The following is a 26,696-nucleotide window of genomic DNA, read 5'->3' on the forward strand; positions in this document are numbered from 1 at the left end:
CTTTAAGCACTATTGGAAAAGTACTACTGTAAAGCATAAAGGACTTTTGGGGGGCTTGTGTTGGTGCCTTTGGTCCTGACTTACCACATGTTCCTAAACCAAGTGACTAACGCATTTTCTGATAAGCAGTGTATAAATGTACATTAATTAGAGTGCTTTCCACTGTCTCGCTGTTTAAAGGGCCCTTTCTATTTTTATTATTTTATTATTTTTATTATTTTATTCTTATATTTTATTCTTATTATTCTTAAATAATAAATAAATAACTAAATAATTTGTCATTTTAATTTATGAAATGATTCAAGTTTCAAACTATATACTCCCCACCCCATACCTTCCATAAATTAAAACTAGGCTTTTACAAAGAGGTACACTACTGGCTAGCCAGTCTGGACAGGCCTTATTTACATATAGTTTCTCAGTATAGATTAGTGATCAATACAGCCTGTTGTATTCGAGGGTAGTAATGTCATGTAAACTTAAATTCTGAATGTTGTTGGAGCATAAAGGCACACATAATTCATAAAAAGAGCAAATAATAAAGCACATAAAAAGTAAAACAGAGGAAAACTGCATGATTTTGCCCCTTAAACTGAATAATGCAAAGTGGAAATTTGCCTGCCATGCACAGTGATTCTGGGGTGTTTCCTGCAGCGTTTACAAGAAGGTTACAAATTCCACATTGTCCAGCTGTAGACGTTCTAAAGCAGTCAGTGATCACAGTTATACTGCCTGCTCCCTGCACTCTGGGCCTTGTGCGGACGAAGTGCTGACGCAGTGAGTTTGAAATGAGGTGTCTTCTGTTTTACAGAAAGTGCGCCTTGCCCGGATTCGCTTGGCAAAGAAAGGGACCACCAATGCATTCCTCCATTACAAAGAAGAAGGGGGCCTTCAGGTAAGTCTGAGCGTGCGCTTTAGTGAAAGGGAATCGAGGTATTCTCGCTGGGATTTGAGGAAAAACCGAAGGGAACTTGTTACACATTCAGAACCACAGTTTATGGTTCTCATAAGAAACTTTAAGAGGTTAAGAAGTGTAGAAGAAGAACCTTTTAAACAAGATAAGGAACTTTATTTAATTACAGTTTCTAAACCAATATAATATATATTTTTTCTGGAACATTGTATAGAACGTTATGTGAAAGATTTGTTAGTTCAGACCATGCCTTCAGATTATGATGGTTTGGGAGAAGGCTGTGAGAGAGGGGGGAAACTCAAAGGAGTTTGGGCTGAAGTTCAGGAGGCTTCTGCTTTGTGGTTGGAAGTCACACTCATAAAGGTTCTTTGAGTAATGCCATAGAAGAACCACTGCTGGTTCCATAAACAACCATTTTTGAGATATGACCCTTAAATGGATTAAGAACCTTTGCATCAAGAGAAAGTTTTGGGGTCTTTCAAAGGGTCTTCACACTCACACATCTCTATGCCAAACATGGAACATGCCTTTTGGAACCAAAGGTGGTTCTCCTATGGCATCACTCAAAAAACCATTTGTAGCACCTCAGTGTTCAAGAGTGTGGCTTCCTACCAACAAGCAGAAGCCACCTGAAGTCCAGTCTAATCTGAACACCCCTCTTTCACAGTCTTCTTCCTAATAATCATAATCTGAAGGCATGGTCTGATCTGGCAAAACCTGAGATCTTCCACATAACGTTCCACATAAGGTTCTAGAAAGGTAAGGTTTTTTAAGTGATGCCATAGGAGAACTACTTGAAAAAACCCAGAAAGAACCATGTTTGGCATAGAGATGTGTGAGTGTGAAGACCCTTTAAAAGACCTAAAAACTTTCTCTTGATGCAAAGGTTTTTCATCCATTTAAGGGTCACTCTATCTCTATCTCAAAAATGGTTGTTTATGGAACCAGCAGTGGTTCTTCTATGGCATCACTTAAAGAACCTTTATGAGTGTGACTTCCAACCACAAAGCAGAAGCCTCCTGAACTCCAGCCCAAACTCCTTTGAGTTTCCCCCCTCTCTCACAGTCTTGGCATGGTCTGAACTAGCAAATCTTGTTTGGAGATCTTCCACATAATGTAAAAGTTCTAGAAAAAAAATGTGTCTTGTACTGGTTTAGAAACTGTAAAAAATAAATGAAGTTCCTTAAATTTTAACTTTAAAAGGTTCCTCACACTCATAAACCTCTCTTTCCAACAAAGAAACTTTTGTAGCACCTTAATGAGTACTTTTAAGAGTGCAGTTCCCCCTCTGATATGTGGAGCCAGGAATGGTGGATGACAGGGATAATAGGGAGACTTGTTGTAGACATGTAAACAAGGTAGAGATGGAATTAATTGGATGTTAGATTAAGGGGGAGGGGCTTCAGGCATGTTCCTTAGACCAGACTGTAGTTATTACATAACTCCAAGGTTCTTCACTCTCACTCACACATCTTATTTATAAACTTGGTTCTTTAATAAAGCAAAAGTAATTCTCCTGTGGCATTTTTTTGGCACTTGCATTTTTAGAAGCGCATTATATAATAGTGGATCGATACAACTTGATGGGTGGTTTTATCAATATCATCCAAAAGTATTCTAATAAGCTAAAAAGGCTGTGGAGCAGTGAAGCCACCATCTGTAGACTAATAGAGCTTCATCCAGTGATTGTGGCATGAGTTAGAGTAGTGCTGTCATCCTGAACTACATATCCTACATCAGTATCTGACACTAATGATCTCATGGCAGAATGCAATCAAATTCTCACAGCAAAGGGGAGTAATTCCCTATTAAAACCGCTGATTTCAGAAGAAGTTTTGGTTTTTTAGGCTACAACAAACCATGTGGCTTTGTCTTCTCTCCTTGTTTACCTGCCCGCAAGTCTCCGGCCATTAGTGCTTATTTGTTTATCTTTTGGTTTCTTGTCTCCTCCCATGTCTCCGCCCTAGCTCCGCCTTGTCATAAGTGTTTCTACTCGTGTCTTGTTTGTTATCCCTTTTGTCCCAGGTGTTTCTGACCTAGTCTTGCATATAAGCAGTCCCTGAACGCGTCCCATTTCCTTACTAATTAGTATTACTAAGTACTGAGATTTGTGAGGGAGGTAGTTTGCTAGTATGTCCCACATCCTTGAAGAATGGAATAGGGAGGTAAACTCAGAGGACTTTTGGGCTGGAGTTCAGAGTGGCTTTTAGGTAAGCTCATGAAGCCGAAGCCCTCTGTGAGAGGTGAGGAGAAAGGGTGAAGAAGGGACGAGACAGGGATGTGATGATGGCGTAAGCATGAGCGTTTATAAAGGGCTGAAATTTGGGGCGTGGAGTTTGGATAGGGAGGAGTTTAGGGCGTGGACCATCTCCCAAAATTAAGTTATGTATCATAGATAAAAAGCATAGATAAAAAGTGTCAAATTTGGGTATACGCAAAAATCCACAATGCATCCTTGGAGCCAATCGTTTTTGAGTATGGTTTCTACAGCGAGAATGTCACATGTTGGCATAGCGATGCTTAATTACTTCCTGTTGGTATGAAAACAGATTTGTAAGTTAATATTTTGGGTACTAACCTGCTAACTCCCTACTGTTAAGATTAGTATCTAGTACGATATGTCTTGAAACCAATATCGCGATTAACTGAACATTTTACCTCGGTGACGGTTAATTACTGATTATTTTAATAAACAACAGACACAGCATTTTTCTTGGTGCCAGCTACTCAAATTGCTCAGCTGGCTCAGTGTTTCAGTTCTCCTCCATGTTGCTTCCATGTCGCAGACAGGACAGGGCGGAGTCACGTGAATACACACGTGGAAGCATGTTTTTAAGGGGACAGTACATGAAGTGGAAAAATTAATTCATTCATTTAGAGCTTCTGAATGTTGGTTCTGATTAATTCTCAATTAAATACTCAACCCTAGTATATAGTACATACCTTATAACATTAGTATGTTGTATTCAATTGGGACGCCCCCCTTTTTTCTGGTCAAAATCTGTGTTAACTCCTGGAGGTTCTCATATACTTATTTTTTTGCTGAACCCCTTAACACTCCAAGGCTTATTTCACACCAAGCCATATTGTTCAGTAAACATTGTTCAAAGTATAAGTTTTTTGAGGAACTTTTGAAGGCTAAAACTGTGGAAGAACCTCTTAAGGTGCTTTGAAGAACCTTCAAGAAAAGGTTTTTAGAAGAAGGTTGAAGGTTGAGGTTGAAGGTTCCTCAAAGCATCTTACGAGGGTCACAGCTCCACAGCTTCAAACTGATGAGCCCCTACAGGTTTTTAACAGTGTACAGAGACTTCTCAGCAAACTGTTGGTTGCTAATCTTGTGTGTGATAAAACTAGAGTTCTGACAATTTAAGGGGTTAAAATAAAACCCCAGAACTTGTGCTTACATCCTGCCTCTAAGCTTCCATTTTGCAATATTTACCTCTCACTGCTAGTAAATACTTTCACATAGTGTTCCCTGTGGTGTCTAAAAGGATTTGCAAACAAGAATAAATGTTATTATACCATAAAACATCTGTAAACAAAGTTTTTAAAAAAAAATAAAAGCATGGTTTTAAAATGATCTATGTCTAGAAAGCAAATCCCCTGATTGATATGCGTTTATTATGCTGCTTCCTCATCGTATAGGATGATTCCCTAGCAGCGCTGGGTTTCAGATGGCAGTCTGAAATTTAGAGGCGTTCTCATATCTCAGGCTAATGAGTGTAAATGTGTTGCCATCGTAAAACGTTACCATGAAGCCCCAGGGGACCTGAAAACATCATTTTCAAGTAAGTATCGCTGTGTGTTGTGGAGACAAAGCCTGCAGTGCATTATCATTTGCAGGGATTCTGGAAGGCAGCTTTGATGAGACTTCATCATTACGTGTGCGTCCAACTGTAGCTTGTACATGCAGTCTAATGGCTGCATCTACAGCACCTTACAAACAAATGCATGTGATACCCTGGAGGAGCCTTGTGTTTTTTCCAACAGAGAAAACATGTTCAGTGCATGTTTTCCCCATACTGTCATTCATTATGATGCCAACCCGGCCTCTCTCCGGCGATGCTTTCGCCTGATCGTCAGCTACGAGCATTTATTTAAGAAGAGAAAAAAACTTTGGCTCCACAGGGATGTCTTCTGTCTGCTCTTTGGATGTGAGAGGAACTCAGAGCAACAACAGAGCGTCACTTGGGACACTGATTAAAAATGCATTATAAAGTTGTCCACTCAGAATAATGGAACTTGAGGAAAGTTATCGACAAGACTCCACAAGTTAAAGCCTTTAGTGCATGTGGTACTTTTTCCACTTGAATGGTAAGCTAGCTAACATGTCCATGTTAGTGTGACATTTTGGCCCCACACATGGATGCCCACCAGATGACCCAGTGATGGGACCAGGAGGGGTAAACATGGGCCCCATTTGGGTTGTAAACTGTAGAATGCACCTAGGTTGGCTTTAATGAGGCCTAAATGGGTCCCAATTCAAATAAATGTACAAACCCACGTGGAACCCACCTAGCCCATATTCCACCTATGTCAGCCCCACAATAGCATGTTGGCTGGAAATAGGCCCAATTATGACCAGTTTTAGTGTTCAGTTAGCCTTAGCACTGTAGCTGTAGTTTAGATAACAGCACTGATGTTCTTTTTTTGTTTTGTTTTATCATGCAGAAATAGCCCTGGGCAATCGCTAGGTTTTCTTATTAAATGAGTAATGGAGGCTGCCCCTTCAGATGAGCTTGTACACATGAGGAAGGCAGTTAGCCTTAGCACTGTAGATGTAGGCAGTTAGCCTTAGCACTGTAGATGTAGTTTAGATAACAGCACTGGTGTTTTTTTTGTTTTATCATGCAGAAGTAGCCCTGGAGGTAATGGAGTAATGGAGGCTGCCCCTTCAGATGAGCTTGTACAACTTTGAATGCTGATGAGATCTCAGCATCTTCAACATAAGGTCTTTTCTCCTCAGTGGATTATGACAAACAATCTCTGCTGACAAATCCAGATTAGCTTATTTTATGCTAAAACCTGTTTTCAGATTATTTCAGAAGCTCTAAATTGAAGGCTAGTTTGAATTTGGTTGAAAAGCTAATGGTAACTGCCAGCTGTTAAAGCTGGTAGCTCAATTTAGCTAATCGACCAACTCAGGGTACACTATGTCCAAATGTTTGTGGACACCCCTTCTAATGAATGAATGCATTTATCTACTTTAAGTTGCACCCATTGCTGATACAGATGTGCAAACACACACACAAAGCTTGTCTGATCCCTGTAGAGAAGTACAGCCAATAGAATTGGACTCTCTGAAAACATGAACCTGTTGGTTGGCACCATGCTGCCTAGTGCCAGGTGTGGGCTAGAGGGGTATTGTATAGCAGTCGAAGAACTGTGGTCTCTGGAATGATGGTAGCTGCTCAATCCAATACTTTTGCGATGAGTTGGGGAGTTGGGGGTGGTGTGGGGTGGTGATCATCCAACATTGTCAATAATGCTTTGACACTGAATGCAGTCAAATCCTCACAGCACTGTTCCAAAATCGAATTTAAAGCCTTTTTTCCCTGGACATTAGAGACAAATTCAGAGTAAAACTGTGTTTGCCAGTACATTCAGCATATCTAGAATGTCAGTGAGTGGAATACGGCAGTTAATTTGTCCAATTTGTGGGGTGACTGACATTGAGTTTGACAGTGGTCACAGCTGTGTGTCCATGCCAAGGAGGGGGGTATAATTAGTGAAGCTTATGTAGGGGCTGGAGGAAAAGCATGCAGTGAGGATGAGAGGGTGGCAGGATGAGGGGCAGGTGATGCAGGCAGCTCGGAGAGGCGTTGGTAATTACAAATAGAGAGTTACAAATGTCAGCTGCAGGGAGCCCGGCCCGAGCTGGACAGATAAAGGGAGATACAGATAGCAAAGCCAGTCCGACCCAGTTCTGTTTCTCTGACTGCTGTTGCTGTAGGTTGAAGTAGCTTGGAGAGCTCTGTAAGAGGTATTCGAGGGAGGGTGTGACTGTAGCAGAATACCATTCTGAAAGTACCATTGAGATGTTCTTGGATGGTAGCCCGGTGTCGCCACAAATGCTTGATTGCTTGTCCGGAGTGTAATAAATGAGTCATTAAACATTAGGCTGAAATATGGGTCAAATGTAGTCTTCTGTCTGGTGCTGTAATGGTTACAATATCATCATTCATCTCTTCATTCTTAAGCAGAAAGGTGCGACAATTGGTTCTTTGAGTGATTCCACTTTAAAACTCCAAAACGTTAAAGCGATATACTGATGTGATCAGCCATTACATTGACACCACCTGCCTAATATTGAGTAGGAACACCCTGGTGATCCTACCACAACAGACTTGAGCATCCGAGGCATGGACTCCACAAGACCTTGAGATGTTAGCAGCAGTTTCTTTCTCGAAACACTTTTGATAGGTAGTGTCCACTGCATAACCCAGGAACACCCTACAAGACCTGCCCGATGTTTTGGAGATGTTCTGACCCAGTCATCTAGCCATCACAATGTGGCTCTTGTGAAAGTGGCTCTGGTTCTTACGCTTGCCCAATTTTCCTGCTTCAACACCTTCATCACCTTCAAGAGCTGACTGATCTGTATTAGAAGAGCTTTCAGAATGCTGAGTAGTCAGGTCTGGCAGCTCAATGTTGGGAAAGAGGTAAAGCAACGCATCATAAAACATGTGCTTTCAGCTGTAGTTTTTCCTGATAAGGTTGGATTTGAAGATTAGCAAGTGTCTTCGCAAAATACTCAAATTGCAGTGGTTCTAAACAGAACCGTGAATACTTAAAGATCCATTTTTATGCTTAAAATGGTTCAAAGGTTCTTCATGTTGCTGGAAAACCTTGTGTAGACAGTTCTAGATACTATAGAACCTTTAAAAATGTATTACAATATTGGCAAAGATTGATGTTATCAAGTCAAATTTATAACACTGTCAAGTCAAAAAAACCTTTCCAGTACTATATAGAAACGGCTTTGCTTAGGGTGTAAGTGGACCTTCAAGAAACACTCATTAGCTGGACCTGTAAGAGGAGCTCAACTAACAGCTTTTAGCCAGTGTGCTAAAGTTCCCTCTAAAGCAAGCATGGTTGATAAATCAATATTACAGGCCTGTTCCGCTCAGTGTTCATATTATTTTTGAGGGAAGATCAATCTGAACAATCCCAGTAGCTGTGAATATATAGGAATGTGATGGCATAATGGTACAGTTTTGCCACTAATGATGACATAGATATGGTATCTCTCCATATAGTGCTTATTTGAAGTAGTTGCTTAAATTTAATTAAATTTAAGTACCTAAATTTAATTGCTTTTTTTATCTATTCACTTTTTGCTTATATATATATATATATATATATATATATTTTTTTTTTTTTTTTTTTTTTTTTTTTTTTTTACCCAATTTTCTTCTCGCCCACACACCAGGACTCCCCCTATCACCTACAATGTGCCTGACACTAGCCACTTTTCACCTCTTTTCGAACTGCCACCAATGCAGCATCACTAGGCAGCCAACAGATGCCTGTGCCGGCCAGGATCCCAGTGAGAATGAAGAGGGGAGATAAGGCGCAATCTACCCACCCAGAGAGAACATGGCTAATTGTGCTCTCTCTGGCTCTGGTTGCTGATGGCAGGCAGCATGAAAGTCAAGTCTATTCCTATCTATTTACAATTCCATTAAAAAAATGAGCTATTCAAAGAATGTTTGAGTTATTGTAGTATACCATAATATCAACCTCATGGATAAATACTCTCTATTTACCATTGAGAGGAGCCAAGACTCAAATAGAAAAACTCTGATTCAAAATAGGAACCCATTCTCCTCTGGAATTAACTGGATAATGCTCTTGTCTTGCCAAGTTCAAAATCTGGTGGTCAGTATCATGAACAGTATGAGTAGTATGAGTGTAAGGCAGCTCACAAAACAAGTTCAGAGCTTATGGTGGGATTCTAGTCATGTATCTTGCTCATTACATTTCAGGAGGGAAACTGAAGAAGAATGTAATGCTGAAAGAATTCTCGAAGCCGGCATGTCTGTGGCCCTTATAGCATAACTAATAGGCCTTCTGCCAATGTCAGAGCATTTCCAGCTATTTGTTTTAGGCCCAGTTCTGATAACCCTTTATATACTGCATTTTGTCAATATGGATGTTCCTAATGAACCAAACCCCCCTCCAAGAAAGCGATGCTTTGATAGCTGCAGAACATTTTTGAAAGGGATCTGACACTAATGAGAATTCCATTACAGGGACTGAGCGAATATGTTGGAAAACGATTGTGGAATTTAGTAATATTAGTGCCCATTCTTCTCTCCCCAAGAGACAGGATGCTAATGGTTCTGCACTAAATCAAGGTCTTCTATTGTCCTGTTTTCCCTCCCAGAGTACTTCTAAGCTAACATTATTCTGGCTTAATTGGAATTGCAGGAAAAACAGGCAATCCTTTCGGATCGCTGTTTCTGCTGATAGTTTTATCCCATGCAATTATTGCATTACTGCTGAATGTCCTTTGACTCCCGGGCCTGTTTTGTTGTTTAGCTGTTTCACTGCTGGTGCCGTTGCTCAGGTAATGTTTTTCTGAAATGAGAGTAGACCCCATGAGTCAGATTCCAGAGGTCCAGAGGAATAACACAGCCTATGGATTTTCCCATTTGCTTAATGGAGAATTTAAGGCTGTACAAGGGCTGATGCATAAAAATGCAAATAGTAGTTTGTATGGCTGACTGTTTTAGGAGGCATACCACTCTATATATATATATATACTATATGGACAAAAGTATTGGACATCTACTCATTCATTGTTTCATCTAAAAAAACAAGGCCATTAAAAAATAAAAAAAATGATCCTACTTTTGTTGGAGTCTCTACTGTCCAGAGAAAGCCCTCTACTAGATTGTGGATTTGATTGTATTCAACAAGAGCGTTAGTGAGATCAGGATGTTGGATGATCACCACCTTACCTCATCTCCAACTTCCCATCTCATCCCAAAAGTATTGGATAGAGCATCATCCCACTCATTCCAAAGAATGCTGCTCCACAGCCCAACTGCTCCACAGCTCAGTGCTGGGGGCATTATACCCCTCTAGCACCACACCTGGCATGAGGCATGGCATGGTGCCCTTGGGTTCATGTTTATTTGCTCCATAGAGTCCTATTTTGTTGGCAGTACAAGCCTGTCTGCATGTGGTGCACAGCTGTATTAGCAATGGGTGCGACATAAAGTAGCTAAATGCATTCATTAGAAGGGGTGTCCACAAATATTTGGACATATAGGGTAGATATCAAGGACATGAATAATGGTTTCTGGCTCTTTATGTATGAATAGAGCTGTGCCCTATACATTTGGCAGTAAATTTGGAATATGATGCCACATGAATTTGGGCACTACACAGGGAGTTTTTTTTAAAGGCACTAGAAAATGAAATACATTAAATAGTGAGATATGGAACGAAGGAGAATGAAGAAAAGATACGGATAAGGAGGGAAATACTGAATTCTGATCATGTGACCAGCTCGCTGTCCTTCTTCTTCTTAGCCTGTAAAAGCCACAATAATCCAATATTTACCATCCCAGAGTGGAGGTGTGTGCATGTGTGAGTGTATATTTTCCAGCTCGGATCTATAAACCCATTAAAAACAGGCCTGCAGAGCTATTTATAAACCTGGCTGGGGATTTTTTCTCTCGTCTAGTCTATCAGGGCTTCGGATTTGTGCCCAGCCCCTTTGTCTTGTCTGTCCTGCTTCATGTACACATTTTCTGGGGTTCACCCTGAAGCCTTGGCCTGTGTTGGGCGACTCTTTGTGTCTCTGCAGGATTCTGGCTGTTCACATGTGTACAAGGCTGTGGATTTAACAGGAAGATTTATGGCAGGCTCTGTTTAAAGATTTTGGAAGATATATGCTTAGTAAAGTCGCATTGTGCGAGTAGAAACCTCTTTATGGGCACATTATCTTTTTTTATATGGTACCCCAGCCCTCGTCCACTCAACAATACAGAAGCCTTGCAGGGAGCCAGTTGCTTTATGTACACAGGAGGTGATCTGATCAGCTGCAGTGATGAATTTTGCATGCATTGCCAGTATGAACACATACACTATGGGTTGCTATCTACTCAGTGAATGGTTTTCCTTATTTTTGACCATTTTCCACATTAGTACAATAATAGCAGGAAAGACATCAACATTATAGGACAAAAGAAGATCAGACATAAAGAGAAGCGAGGTTGTTAAAAACTTGTTGGACGATTCTGACGATGTGACTGGAGATGAACGAGAAGATGAGCAGCCTGGCTCTGGATCGTCTGAAGCTTGTGAAGAGAAGCAGTGAGAAAGTGGCAGTAGTCCAAATAGCTAGAGGTAAACACGAGTCAGGCGTGGTCTACATTTAGTGATATTTCGATATTTCTCATCATTATTTAACAGAAATTTATGTGTCATCCCTTTTCTATTTCTTAATATTTCCAAATGGTTGGATCCTTGGATTGGATCCTTGGATTGAGATAAATCTGGGTGTTGTCCACATAACGAAAATCCAGGTTGAAAGGCTGATTGACGCAGGAGTGCATAAATCCTGAATAAGAAAGGTCCAAGCACTGAACCCTGTGGATCCCCTTGAGTTACAGCAGATTTGGAGGGAGAATAGCCAGAGTTGTGAACTACTGGAGCTATGGGGCTTAGGCAGAGTCTTATTTAGCCTTATTTGAGTTAACTTTACAACCTGATACAGTTTGAGGAGAGTGGATAATATCATCATTCAGTGCTCGTAGTTTGGTGGGGTATAGGCCTCCGTTACTTCTTTAGCCTTAGACGCAAACTTTGTACACCAAACGCATCATGGCTGATTAACTACATCTGGGGTAAAGCGAAGATTGTGTAAACTAGATTTTTGGCCAGACTACTCCTTTAATCACATAGCAGAGGTCTTAAACGGATTAAAACCTTGCGTGACCTCCAGCTGTGGATTAAAACCCGGAGTTCAGCTGCTTGACGCATACATTTTTAAAGCCAGCCCAACCTGTGTAGATGTTAATCATTGCTAGCTCTGTGGTCCACGGCCCAGATCTCTTGTCTCTACAGGGAAAATAGTGTCGTTAATGTGACATCCCCATCAGCACTTCTTAACAATGGAGCGGCCACTGATTGATGGGTTAATACTGGTGGAGGATCCGCTGCAGGGAAGCCGAACCCAGGGCTGCAGAGGCATTTAAAGTGCACCCTGCAGTAACTCGCAATGAAATTGGACTTATTACCAAAGTAATTACAATTATGGGGCCGGTGCAGTCCGCTACAGGTCTCCCAATTAGGCAGAAAAAATGATCATGACAAATAGAAATAACTTCAATTTTCCAACCCGCTTTGTGCTGAAGGCCTCGTTTTCCCCCTCACGCTCTGTTCTGCTGCGCTACTGATTTTAATGAGGTACAAAAGGACAAATCAAAATCCACTTTTTTAATTTGCACAAAATGCCATGGGATGTTTTGTTGGTAGCCCTTATTTTATGTTTGCGGTGGACTTCTAGGCCATATCACCTGAACCTGTATAGCTGCTGCTGTAAAATCCATTGTTAGTTGCATGAGTGCATTTACACCTTCGTTTTTATGAGAGTAATAATTATTCAGATACTCAAAGACATGTAAAATGTACATGAGTAAACAGGTTCTTCAGTATCTGTTTAAAGCAAACAAAGTAGACAGCTACGCTAAAGATAATGCCCCTCGCTGTGGGGATTTGTTTGAGGTACGAGCTCTCTGAGTGAACAGATATGAATCTAGTCTTTGCAAGTTGGGACGATGCCATAAGCATATGATCATTGTATGAGGAGACTGTATGTATGTACTAGAGCTAATTTTGGACTTGAGTTCAGTAGATTCTCAAAAGTTTCTCTAAGTAAAAGCTTATGAAGGATCTTAAGAGAAACATAAGAAATAAGACGTTCATAAGAATGTTCTTAAATACAGTTCTCCAAAAACCTTAAGAAGTTTAATATTCTCTTAAGAAAGGCTTCATTTTTTGTCTTAAGATTTACATAAAATGTGTTATTTTCTCATTTAGGCAGTTTGTAACATATACTGTAATGTCATAAACAATGGGAAATCAATATGTTCACTTTTCCAATATTTTTGGAATAATTGGACTCCGGCCCTCGTTGCCCACCCCTGCCTTATACTCATGTGCTGTTGCTCCAAAGTGTTTCATTCTACTGGAAATTCTTTTCTAGGGAGGGATTATACATGCTATATGTGGACCTAAATGTTTAAAAAATGCACCTTAAAATTGCAGAAATCATGATTTCGAAGGGCTTTCTGAATATTGGAGAACGAGGAAGTTTTATTGGAATACTAAAATACAAAAAATATCTATATTTTAGTCACCATGGAAACAATATTAGTGCCAGGTGTATATTTTTTTCATCTTAAGATCTACATAAAATGTTATTTTCTCATTTAGGCCATTTGTAACATATAAACAAAAATTTCACATATGTTTCCAATATTTTTTGGAATAACTGGAAAAATTCTTTCTTAAGCATGAAGTCAAGAAAAAATAAACACATCAACGAAGAATTTCTTTCTTAAGACATTTTTGTGATACCAGTCCCAGGAGGCGTTTGCTTTGTGGTAGAAGGCCAGATCCCCCTCTAAAAAAGTGGAACTAGGACTGAGAGATATGGCAGAGTTGAGGGACGTGACGGGGTGGTGTTGGTGTGTGAAAACTTTGTCGTGGACAAGGTGGAGATGCAATTTATTGGACATATGGTCTCATTTTTGTTATTTAATATCTCCACTATTCTAAATATTCTGTCCTTGCAGACCTCAGGATGCCAAGAAAAGGTTTGTGGTGGTCCTGGAGTATCCTTACACTGCTAAGTGATGTATTTTCCATTAACATTGCTTGTCTTTCAGTTGCTGTCTTTCAGCTGTAAAGCATTACATTTTCCAGTGACAATCAGTGAATTGGTGTGCTGTATTGGAATGATCAACCACACCCTGTACAATTCAGGGAAAGCTTGTTAACCCCTTAATAATTCCATTTTAATCTTTATACTAATTGTTCAGTACTCACTAGAGATTTACTATATTGATTGATATGTAGGAATTGGAGCAGGAGGAATGGGAGTTTACCAGGTGTATGGTGTGCAGATCAGGATTAAGACAGCCTGGCCTGAGATGCTTGATATTCCGCTAGTGTTTGTCTGAGGCTCTGTCCATCCCGGCAGCACCTCTCCGCATGTTTACCTGGACTTTCCAGAGGATTAGAGCGACTCCTTTTCTCATTAAGGAAGTGAAATTGCTGTACGTTCCTGTGTTACGTGACGAAATTCGCACATAATGTCTCCTGTGACCTCTCTCTGCCTCACAGAGAACAACTTCCAATCGGGCAAAAACAGACTAATTGTTTTCAGGCCTGATTATTGATGATCTTATCAGACGAAAGTGCAATTCCTCCAGCGGTTGTCCGTGCTTTTCCGCTGACAGGGCACTTCCTGAGGCCGCAGTGGGGGCGGAGGAAGGTTCGAACTGCTGGAGCCATTCTGAGTGGACCGTCCTCTACCTCCCAGATAAGATAAGCTTCTGCGAGGCTGCTCCAGGGCCAGAGCTTTAGGGACAGATGCTATCTGGGGTGAAGAAGAAACATACAGGAGACTTTGATGATTGGTGTCGGACCAGAGGTTTATTTTTTTGAATGTGACACTGTAAGGTCAAAGGCCATGGGCAGTCACTTGACAGCAGGGTCATAAACTTTAACAAGTGTTGTTTCCATATTCTATGAATTTTTGCAGACACCCACCTAATCCCTCCTAATGTTTCTTATGAAATCGAGGGTGTTAATAGGGAGAATTACTCACATTACTGTGAGGTTTTAATTGCATTCAGCCACAGCAGAAACAAAGAGTTCAGGTACTGATATTGGATGATAAAACAATTGGATGGAGCTCCATTGCTCCAGAGATCTTCACAGCCCAGTGCTGGGGCACTTTATACCTCTCCAGTTGATGCTTGGCACTGGGCAAGGTGCCCAGGGGTGGGCAGTTCTGGTCCTGGAGGGCTGTATTCCTGCACAGTTCTGTGCTTTTCCTGCTCAAGCACACCTGATTCAACTCATTGCCAGTTTCAGCAGCATTGAAATCAGCAAAATGTGCAGGACCGCGGCCCCTGTTGCCCACCCCTGCCTTATACTCATGTGTAGTTGCTCCAGAGCGTCCCGTTCAATTGGAAATGGATTTATACAAGCTTCTTTTCTCATTAAGGAAGGGAAATTGCTGTAGGTTTCTGCTTGCCTTCTGTGTTACGTGACGAAATTCACACGTAATGTCTCTGACGTCTGTGACTTCTCCTGCAGTATGGCACTCAGGCCCCATGGAGAACAACTTCCAAAAATTGACTAATTGTTTTGAGGCCTGATTATTGATGATCTTATCGGACGAAAGTACAATTCCTCCAGCGGTTGTCTGTGCTTTTCCACTAACATGGCACTTCCAGGGATGGGTGATGCTAGGGGACCCCTCCAGCTGATGCTTGGCACTGGGCAAGGTGACCAGGGATGGGCAGTTTTGGTCCCAGAGGGCCAGATTCCTGTACAGTTGAGAGCTTTTCCTGCTCAAGCACACCAGTTTCAACTCACCAATTGGCAGGTATAGCAGGTCTGTTAAGAGAAGGCCACCCCTTCCTTATGTGTTACTCATGTGCTGTTGCTCCAGAGTGTCCCATTCTACTGGAAATACTTTTCTAGGGAGATTATACAAGCTATATGTGGACCTAAAAGTATTCAAGTTTCAAAAATGCACCTTAAAGTTGCAGAAATCATGATTTTGAAGGGCTTTATGAATATTGTAAGTAAGGTTTATTGGAATACTTAAATACAAAAATATCTATATTTTAGTGACCATGGAAACAATATTAGTGCCGGGTGTATTGCAGCTGAAGAGCAAGTCTGACGAACAGCATGTGAACTGTGAATGTATTTTTAAATGCATGTATTCTCTTTGCCTTTGAGCTGGTGTAGGAAAGGTCAGCTAATTTTAGCAGCAGAATTCATGGAAATAATCCTCTGAAGCCTACAAATAGATAAAAGTGGCTTTAAATAGATCAGAGCTAGCTGTCCTGAAGCACCTCAGAGTCGAAGCACTGATCCGAGCTGATAAAAGCGATGCATTGAATTTACCTGATGCCGAATGTCCACGTCATTTCTACGTCAATAACACTTTTTTTTTGTCTGTCAATTGACTCACCTTTGGCAATAAGTGATCTGCACTGTCTTGACAAAAGTATTGGGACACCTGCTCATTCACTGTTTCTTCTCAAATCAAGGTTCTTAAACATGTTTTTTCCCTTTTGTTGGAGTAACTGTCTCTACTGACCTTACCAAAGGCTTTCTACTAGATTTTGGAGCATTGCTGCAAGGATTTGATTGCATTCAATGACAAAAGCTGTATTAGATGGAGCAACAGCCATCATTCCAGAGAACACAGTTCTTTCACTGCTCCACAGCTCAATGCTGGAGGGCTTTATACCCCTCTAGCCATTCATGTCATTTGACAGCATGGTGCCAATTGGTTCATGTTTATCTGCTCCAGAGAGTCCCATTCTATTGGCAGTAATTCTCTATAGGCTCTAGACAGCTGTGTGTGTGCATTTGCACATCTATGTCAGCAGTGGTTGCAATGTATAGTAGCTGAATCCATTCATTAGAACATTTGGACAAATAGGAAATGATCCACACATTTGAATAAAGCAGGGCAGCGCTGGTTTCAGTCTAGGCTTGAGGTTTATGTCTTTGGATGATCACCTCTGCTGCCCCGAGCTTCTCTACGAGCCTGTGTTTACAGCAGTCAGCGGTGTATTAGCCTTGTTTACACACTTGAGTCTGATATGTAAATGTGCCTTTTTCTCTTCAGGATCATGACAGTGACAGTGCTGCTCTGTGTCTGAAGAACAGATCGTCCTTCGAACACCAACACCACCATCTGCTACACTGCCTGGAGAAGACCACGGTGAGGGTTCTGCTTAGCTTCATGTTTAACAGGGCACAAGCCAGGCCGTAGGCGGCAAATGCCCGAGCGCCAGGTTTACAATGGCACCAAATGGTGTGACTTTGTTTGACAAAATGCTCAATCTGTCTCAAATCAGGATTAGACTCACATGACTTGAGCAGTTAACCTTGCTACGAGAGATTTGTCTTGCAAACTGACGCTTACATTTGTAGACAGTACGGTGCAAGTCAGACAGTAAGCAAATAATACAAATAGCTGTGCAACAGCATTTAAACCTGGATCTCTCACAGATACAGGACTTTCAGATTCTTAATATTAGACGGAGATACCATAGACTGAAACTTTGATTCCCAGAAGAACGGCATTAATGTAGTGTGCATGATGTATAAGTATATAAATACAATCAGAAGCCTCAACCATGCTGTTTCACCATCCTGCCAACAATAGATTCCTCTATAGCCTTTCTATAGGTTGATGACCATAGAAAAGCATGGACAGCACAATGTCTTTTAGAAGTGAATACAACGAGATTTATCATGTAGGAAAATATATATTTTTTGAAAATGTATATTTAAATTCTAAATAGAAAAATATGATGATATGGTGAATAAAAAGGTCCAAATGTTCTTAATTATCAAAAATTCACTATTCTGGGTGTAACTGCATTATTATGATATTATCATGAATGTAGAGCTCAGAGGTGGAGGTTGAGGTGGAGGTGGATGTAAAAACAACTAAACAAACAAACAAAACAAACAAAAAAACAACAACCAGAGAGCCAAACTAAAGTAGAAATAGACAGACAGACAAACAGGTGGACAGACTGACAAACCAAGCTAACAACTGTAAACTGGTATGGGAAATGCACCTGCACAAGACCAGCCCAAAAACACAGAAACAAAGGGAACACTTACACAAACAGACCAACAAGCAACACCTGAGAGGGCAAGGCAGCAAAGGAGGCACAGGTGGCAACACTAATGACAAGGCGGGGCTAGGGCAGAGACAAGGGAGGAGACATTAACACAAACAAAACAAACAAGACAAGCAGACAGAGGAAAAACACAGAAAGGGACATAACAGGGCAAAAGCGTGACAGGTTATACTATATCATAATATCAGTGACATACAAGTGTCTTAAAATGACCACAATATCATTTATATCAATTATGTCTGGGACAGTAGAACATGCAAAAAATAGCTGTAAGCCCATAATCAATATAAGCCCAGTCCCTGGTACGATCAGAGAGCTTCGATGCTGAGTATTAGCCAATAATGATCTGATCTGTGTTTTAATAGGTGATACCAATGAACTAAATTGTGTATTTACAGATAATACACAGCGTAGGTATGATATATAAAATCATTGATAGTAAACTATTAATATAATGTGAAACAATGAGTTTTTTTAGCCTACAGTTTTAAAATGACTGTTTTATGCAGTGTTTAATAATTTCTGACCTACCAGAGCATTTGGCTCCAAGTTCATTCAGAATGCTGCGGCACAATTACTTCATGTTTAATATGTGCAGTGGTATGAACACTATAATTACATTTTTCTCTTTATGTGCACATTAAACTGCTCTTCAATGTGAGTTTAAACCTACTGGTTCAGTTGTCAGCACTGCAGTTTTTAGCCAATCATGATAATGAGTGAAAAACTAAATAATGTCTGTTTATGCCGGGTAGAGGACAAAGAGGATGCAGAGGACACTGCGGTGAAAGAGAGGTACAGCGGTAAAAACAAAGGATCAGGATCTGGCTTCATAAAATAGCTTCTACCAGATCTATTCAAATATGCTTGGATTTGGGCCTACTCTATCATTTAGGCTAGGCTAGTGGAAAGTTAGCTTCTGTGTTATTTACATTTACATTTAAGGCATTTATTAGATGCTCTTATCCTGAGTGACTTACAAAAGTGCTTTGCTATTTACCCAAGAAAAACTTCAGCTAGTTAGAATAGACTAATAGTTTAAAGATACCTCTAAGTTTAGACTCTACTAAACACAAGTCAATAAGGTGACCATAGTACTCTGCTATTCACCCAAGTATTCTTGGAAGAGGTGGGTCTTCAATCTGGGTTTGAAGACAGCAAGAGACTCTGCCGTTTGAAAACCCAGGAGAAGCTCAATCCACCACTTCGGTACAGGACAGAAAAAAGTCTGGACGCTTGTCTTCTGTAGATCTTAAGGGATGGTGGGTCGAGCCGAGCCATACTTGAAGCTGGAAGGGCTCTTTGTGCTGATCGCCTTTTGACCATTGCCATCAAGTACGGAGGGGCTGGTCCGATCTTGGCTTTGTAGGCCAGTGTCATAGTTCTGAATCTAATGCGGGCAGCTATGGGAAGCCATGTGTTATCTAACATTTAATAGCTCAGTGCTTAAAAACCATCTGCATTTATTTTCTTACAATTTTATCAAGTGATAAGGCATGTTTACACCAGCCTGGCAGTCGGTAAAGATGTCTGCTTCTAATATTTTGTTTTTCATTGCAAGAAAACATGGAAATATGTCCTGCCAAGTATGGCAGAGCAGTTTTGGCTTGTTGTTTGCAATGTTTCAGTCTTGGTTTAGCTCTGTTCGCTCCTCTTTTCTCCTCTTATCACTACAAAAGCTGTGAAGTTTAACAAGTGAGTGTCATTCAACTGCAAATTGCTTGCAAAAGCAGCCCAATATTTAGCGCATATTTGTTTTCCTATTTTGAGCCACTGACACTGGGCAAAACAGGGTCGTTTGAAGCCATCTAGCCAGTGTAATTTGTGCTAAAATAATTACAGTAGGCATTATAATGGCTAATTTAATGGCAACAAGCAGGTGTAAAACATGTTAAATTAATGAACGTTGAAATGATCAACCTTCAATCTTATGATGCTTTGAGGAAATGGTACAGTATATAGTATATCAGCCTTTAAGTGGTCAGTAACAGGGGTCCTAGTATCTCCTTGGGGTTAAACGTTTAACAAGCCCTCCACTCATCTGTCTTTCCCTCCACAGAACCATGAGTTCACAGACGAGCTGACCTACAGTGAGATGTGTATGACCGAGTCAGTGGGCTACCGCACCAGCCGCAGCACTTCCCTCTCCAGCCAGCAGCCAGTGTCCTCGTCCTGCTGTCCACGGAGGGCCAAGAGGAGAGCAATCCGACTGGCCAACTCTACTGTGTCGGTCAGCCGCGGCAGCATCCAAGAACTGGACACGCTGCAGGTTCAGAAAAGCTCTGTCGTCCCCCAGAGGTAAGACTAATCCTTCTTTATTTACACAGCACTGCTCATTTTTTCATACAGTGCTGTCTAGGGCTTCAAACGGGAAGACAGGTCTGAGCACAACTTTCTTTAACTTTTAGAAACAGATCACTGATCAGTGTTTCACATACTTTGCATATACATGTTTTTACAATGACTGATAACAGTTACTGCTATAATATTTGCAGCCTTACAGCAGAACACTCACTTTCACTGCACTGCCTGCAGTGGAACCATAGCAATATTATGTTTAATTAAATTAGATGATCACGCAACAGGCCTGCATACAAAAACATTCATCAAATTAAAAAAAAAATTCTATTTAAACACAGTCATTTACATGTCAGTGGTGTGTTCCTTTAGTGGATTTGGTCACTGGAAATGCAGTATAAGTGAAATAATATAGGGGAAAAACACCTGGGGTTACACATCCCTTCACCTATACTCAAATCACTCACTGCACCTCTTCACAAGGGTCATTAGGTAGGCAGGGGCGCTGCCAGGGATTTTGGGCCTTATGAAAGCTGTTGCACATTATTGGGGGCCCCTGTCAGTCACAGGCCCTTAGAATCATTCTAACTTTCTCTCCCCTACGGAACCACTGCAGGTAGGCACCTCCCTTCATCAGTATTTCACTAAATTAAGCCTGCCACTCCTCCAGAAGGCTAAACAGTGTGGCCTAGACCCCACTCCCGCTCACGTTACAGAACTATCACTTTAGCAAGGTATATCACTGTATCTAGTCCCACTATATATACATATATATATATATATATATATATATATATATATATATATATATGTATGTATATATATAGTCATGATATGGTAAATATACAAAATGGTCCACTTAGAAAGTAGTGCAATTGCCTGGAATCTGAAGCTCATCATAGCTTGTAGAAGTGGGGCTGCTCCTATTAAGTGTGAATCATATGCTACATGTTCCAGCTGTCTTATTTATTTTAATTTAGTACATGGTGGTTGACAACTGCTGGCTTTAGTGGATGAGTATAACTGAGCACAATGTAATAACACCCCCTAGTGGTAGCTCACAGCAGAGGAGGACCTATAAGCAAATGAGCAACTAAACCCTTCATATATTGATGACTGAGGCTAACTCTTTTCACTATTAGCGATAATATTAAAACTGGCTGAGGTTATTGAGTGGTGTTTGTTGTAAAAATCACTCAAAGGATAAAAATGATGATGTGCAGTAAAAGGTGGCTATGGGCCAGGTGGCAAAGCTTACCTTAGATTAATACTGCATTTGTATTTGGTGCAAATAGTTCCCAAATTTTAATACACTATTAAAACTGTGTACAAAGCAAATATGACATTATGTGTTGCCTCAGGGTGCAAAGGGTCCAATATATGGTGCATATGTATACAATATACATGCATATATATATATATATATATATGTATATTTCTTCTTCTTTATAATTCTTTATAATATATGTGCAAGTAGGACCATATATCTTTTTGTTATAAGAAATGAACTAACATACTATATGGGCAAAAGTATTGGGACACTGTCTCAATTTCACTGTCTCTTCTGAAATCAAGGCTATTAAAAACAGTTGATTCTGCTTTTGTTGGAGTAACTGTCTCTACCATCCAGGGAAGAAGACTTTCTGCTAGAAAAGAGTTGAAGAAACATTGCTGTAAGGATTTGATTGTATTCAGCGACAAGAGTATTTGTGAGGTCAGGATGTTGAATGAGCACCACCCTACCTCATCCCCAACTCCCCAACTCATCCCAAAAGTATTGGATGAAGCACCAGCATCCATCAGGTTCACTGCTCCACAGCTCAATACCCCTCTAGCCCACACCTGGGAAAAGGCATGGTGCCAATAGGTCCTAGTTTATATAGAGTCAGTTATTGGCAGTATTTCTCTACACTACACAAGCTGTGTGTGTGTGTGCACATTTGCACATCTGTGTCAGCAATAGGTGCAACTTAAAGTAACTAAATGCACTCATTAGAAGGGGTGTCCACAAACGTTTGGACATATAGTATATGTTTTAACCTGTTAAGGCTTTGATATAAGTTACATTAACTTATTTTGTGTGTATGTGTGTGTGTGTGTATGTGTGTGTGTGTGTGTGTGTGTGTGTGTGTTTCTTCACTCTAACAGCCGCTCCAGCCTGAACGCCAGGACGGAGGACCTGAAGTTAAACTGTGAGCATCGAGATTACACAGCGGCCATCATTAGCATCCCCACGCCTCCCGCCAACACACCGGACGAGAGCCTGCCACCGTCGCCCGCCGTGCCGGGCATCCTGCGCAACTCCCGCAGCATCTCCTCCTTCACCCATGAGACCGTCAAGATCTCCTCCTTATAACCTTATAACCAAACCCTCCAAGCACACGGGCTTAACCCCCCCCAAGCACAAAGACAAGGAGGGAGCTTCTCCTGCCAGACGTCCAGACATCACCCTTTCCCTCTCCCCAACCCCCCCCCCCCCCCCCGCCCTTCAAACTAAATAAAACAATAATAACAACAACAAACAACATCCGTAGCTCCCTTCTGACAAAAGCACCCGGCTACATCTTCATCCAGGCCCAGAGCTACCCCAACAAAGCAGTGCACGGCAGACAAGGTGGACGGAAGCAGAGCCGAAATCAACAGGAGCTCTTTTTGTGTACGACTGTCTGTCTGTCAGGAGTTTACTGGACTAAGCTTCTTTCGCAGACCTTCACTGTTGATTCTGGACAAAGAAAAGGTGGATTCTGGACACAAACGACGAATGGAGAGGAACAGAATTCCACTTTTTTGTTGTCGTTTTGGGATCAAGACAGGAAAAAATGGGAATGCCATGGTCAGTCACACTGTAAACCGATATACCCATACACAGGTCATGGTGGCACTGAAGGCCTTTTACTTTACCAGATATGCAACGTTTAAAACAAGCAGGAATTAACGCCTATATGTTTAGTGTGTGTAAAAATTGCAGGGAGAGATTATATATAAAAAAAAGAGAATGAACAGAAAAAAGTTATATTCCTATCTAGAGACATCTTTACAGAGCGACGTGCGAGTACTGTATTCTGCAATAGATTCACAGATGTTCATGGGAATTATGGTTGGGGATTCAGCAGGGCAGTATATATGTATCATAATTTGTATCATATTTCACATGCATCTTCCAACCTTATCCCCCTCCCTCCAGAAAAAAAAAACAAGAGAGAGAGAGAGAGAGAGAGTGGCAGAGTGAGGCAGAGTGAGGCAGAGTGAGTTGTCGGACCCACCCTACTCAGACATGCATGTCATTGTACAGTAGACTGCAGAGAATGGAGCAGCTAAGACGCTATCCCACCTATTTTTGCATGGTAATTCTTTTCCCTCCGTTTTGTTCAGTTCTATTTTATTTCCTGACATTGGTGAGAAAAAAAAAATAAAACATTTATAGAATATTACTGATCAAAACCGCTGCACCAGAAGTGCACAATAACTTTAAAAAAATAAGAATAATAAAAACGATAAAAAAAAAAAAAAAAACATTCAGGCATGTTCTTTGCTAAAACGTTTTCGGGCCGGAGTGTATGACTCCAGTGTGCGTGGGTGTGTGTGAGTGAGTAAGTGAGTGAGTGAGTGAGGTTGGTGGATAGGACTTGTGTACATTGATCACAAATATGCATGGATACCGTTGTAGGTATGTTTTTTTTATGTGTTTGATCCTTTGGGAAGAATAGCAGAAGAGAGAGAGAGACTTTGCAGCATCTTACTGTATGTCATTATGAACAAGGTGGATGAAAGAACTGACCACACTGTAAAAAACGTAAAGCCAGGCTGAATGATTACAGAGCGTTGATTACAGAGGTAACTCAACTCAGTTCAGAAGTGAGTCAGAAGTTCTCCTAACTCCTAACATTTTTTACTTCTGCATCTCAGTTTGGTAAACGACACGTAAACATCAGTAAATGAAATGCAGCTGATATAGAAATCACACGACGTCCCCAGACTGGGAGGCTTTTTAGACAATGGAGCACTGAGGCCTCCATGATGAGCAGCAGTTAGACCGTAGGGCCGGTCCAGAGCTGTGAAGTCACACTTTCTGTTGTTTCTCAGACACAGAAATTTACATGGCTTCACAGCTCTAGAGTGGAGCAACTGTCTTAACTGCCTAACTGAGTCCTGTCAACACCACAGGAGGAGTCTGAGGCCCCGTCCACATGTATGTGGACATTCATCTGAGATTTCCCTCCCTCCGTTTTTTCAAATATTTTCGCCCACACCGATGTGGATGACAATTTTTGAGTATGCTAGTCCTGAGAGACATTGAAACACTGTGAAGAAAGAAGAAAACACAGAGGATTAATCTCAGATCACACACTACTCCCTTTGTAGTGTACTATGCAAGTAAAGCTGAATTTAGTACGGACATTACGGATTCTAAATCTAAATAGGGCATTATTATATATCTGTAATAGAACAGTATTTACATTGATTCATAGGTGGAAATCTGAAATCTAGTGCTATCTGATTGTAGACGTAGATGTAGTTCACTATATACAGTAGAGAGGGAGGAGGTATTTAAGAACCAGAGACATGCATATGTTGTGACGTTAGTGTTTTCATAATGCTCAGTTGTCCCTGTCAATGCCACGACATGTGAAACACTGAGCTTTCAAAAATCCCCACCTAAAAAATTACATTTTTTATGTGGACAGGAGGCCAAAACAGGCCAAAATCTCAGATAATGAAAAAAAAAATGAATAAAATAAATAACTTTTTTATGTGTAGAGGAACCTGAGAATAGGAAGGCCTCCCCCACTATTGGATAGGGAGAGTTCTAACCTGCAGATGGAAATACATTAAATATCAAACAGATTGAGGGGGAGGAGCCTCAGGCTGGACATCGTCCACAGTATTTAATCAGTTTCAGCTGCTTTCAGCTCATTTACATTTACTGAGGTTTAGCAGTGTGTATTCTTGACCAAAATGATGCAGACTGAGATGCAGAAGTCAGAAATGTGAGTTAGGAGAACTTCTAACTTCAACTTCTGTCTAAGTTGAGTTAACTCAAAAAATGCTCTGTAATCAGTTGCTGTATGACTTTATGTTGGCCTAATTTTATGTTTTTTACAGTGCACTGAAAATTTGGTTCACCCAAACATAACTTTAGTTTAGGTTCGGTTGGCCTTGTAATTATGTGTCTGATTTTAACATGGTTGTGCATCAGTGCTGCCAGACTTTCCCACTTTAATTTGTCTCGGATTTCATGTAAGAGCTTCATTTGAAGACTTTCCGGTTCTTCGCGAACAACAGCAATGAAACTGGCAATAAAAATGTCCTTATTTTAGTGAAAGCGACAAGAAACATCCTTTAATTTTCCCATGAAAACGACGTAAACTTGCACTTGACTGAGATGAGACATGTATTTTGACCTCTGTTTACAGGCATTGTTCCAAAGTTATTTTTCTCTTTCTTTGTTGATGTTTTTGTTTGTTTGATTTTTTTTTTCTTCTTCCCCATCCACTTGTATTGGGGGACAAAAGGTAGTAGGCTCAGAGCTGGTCGGACACCCGCCTTCGTTTCGGCATACAGAGACTGTGTGGACAGCGCGCAGTAGGAGGATGAATGAGAGTTAGATATGAAAAGCACAGAGGTGTATAGTCTATTCCACAAATAAAGTGAACAGAGCTCAGTACACTGTTGGGTCTGTTGAGTCATTCGCAGCACTGGCCTCGTACGAGCACTTAACTGAACATTAATCTTGCACGTATTAAAAGGTTTGTCATTGCACTTATCTCGCTGCATGTGCATCTTTCTATCAAGGTATCACCACAGTATCTTAGGCTGGTAGTATCTTAGCTCAATCTTCAGAAATTGCCTATTCAAACTACTCTGTTGAAGATAAAGGTGCTACAAGTGGTTCTTTGAGTGATGCCATAAAGGAACCACTTTTGTCTCCAGAAAGAACTATATTTCTAAGAGAGATTGTGAGTGTGAAGAACCTTCAAATTGGCAAAGAACCTTTAGATCAAGTGAAGGATTTTTAAGACCCATCCTGATACACATCCATGAGTTTCCAGGCAGATGTCACCTCATCGTATTTAGCATGCATGACCATATTATGATTATTAAAAACTTAACATGATGAATAATAGAGGATGAGTCTGAAAGCATTTCCCATTTTCCGGGCGTCATATAGATGTTGCTTTTGGGGTTTATCTGGTTGGCCCATCATAGGCTTTCTTTTGCCCAAAATGAGACGTTGAAAATTGAGCTGTGTTTGGACCAAATCTGGACCAAATCAGATGGACTAAAGTGGGCATCCAATATACTGACGTCTTGGGAAAAGTATAAGATCCTCAAGAAACTTTTGGAGGTTCTTCAGTTTGAAACTGTAGAGGAACCTCTTAAGGTTGCTTTGAGGAACCTTCAAGAAAAGGTTTTGAAAAGGGTTGCTTGAAGGTTCCCCAAAGCACCTTAGAAGGATCTTCCACAGTTTCAAACTGAAGAACCTCCAGAAGTTTCTCGAGGATCTTATTCTTTTAACAATGCAGCCCAATGCAGCACGAACACAGGCTGAGGGA

At 40.8% G+C, this 26,696-nt stretch overlaps 1 protein-coding gene across 1 annotated transcript in view; it reads left to right on the forward strand.

Moving 5' to 3' along the window:
• kcnd1 (potassium voltage-gated channel, Shal-related subfamily, member 1) overlaps positions 1 to 25,801 on the forward strand; it is a 112,265-nt gene extending 86,464 nt beyond the window's left edge. Inside the window, exons 4-7 of the mRNA XM_072681444.1 lie at positions 812 to 895; positions 16,815 to 16,910; positions 19,904 to 20,142; positions 22,291 to 25,801. Of these exons, the coding sequence (XP_072537545.1) occupies positions 812 to 895; positions 16,815 to 16,910; positions 19,904 to 20,142; positions 22,291 to 22,498 (627 nt within the window). The 3' untranslated portion in view covers positions 22,499 to 25,801. The remainder of the gene's footprint in view (positions 1 to 811; positions 896 to 16,814; positions 16,911 to 19,903; positions 20,143 to 22,290) is intronic.
• The last annotated feature ends 895 nt before the right edge of the window (positions 25,802 to 26,696 follow it).

Source organism: Salminus brasiliensis, chromosome 6, assembly GCF_030463535.1.
Source record: "Salminus brasiliensis chromosome 6, fSalBra1.hap2, whole genome shotgun sequence".
NCBI lineage: Eukaryota > Metazoa > Chordata > Actinopteri > Characiformes > Bryconidae > Salminus > Salminus brasiliensis.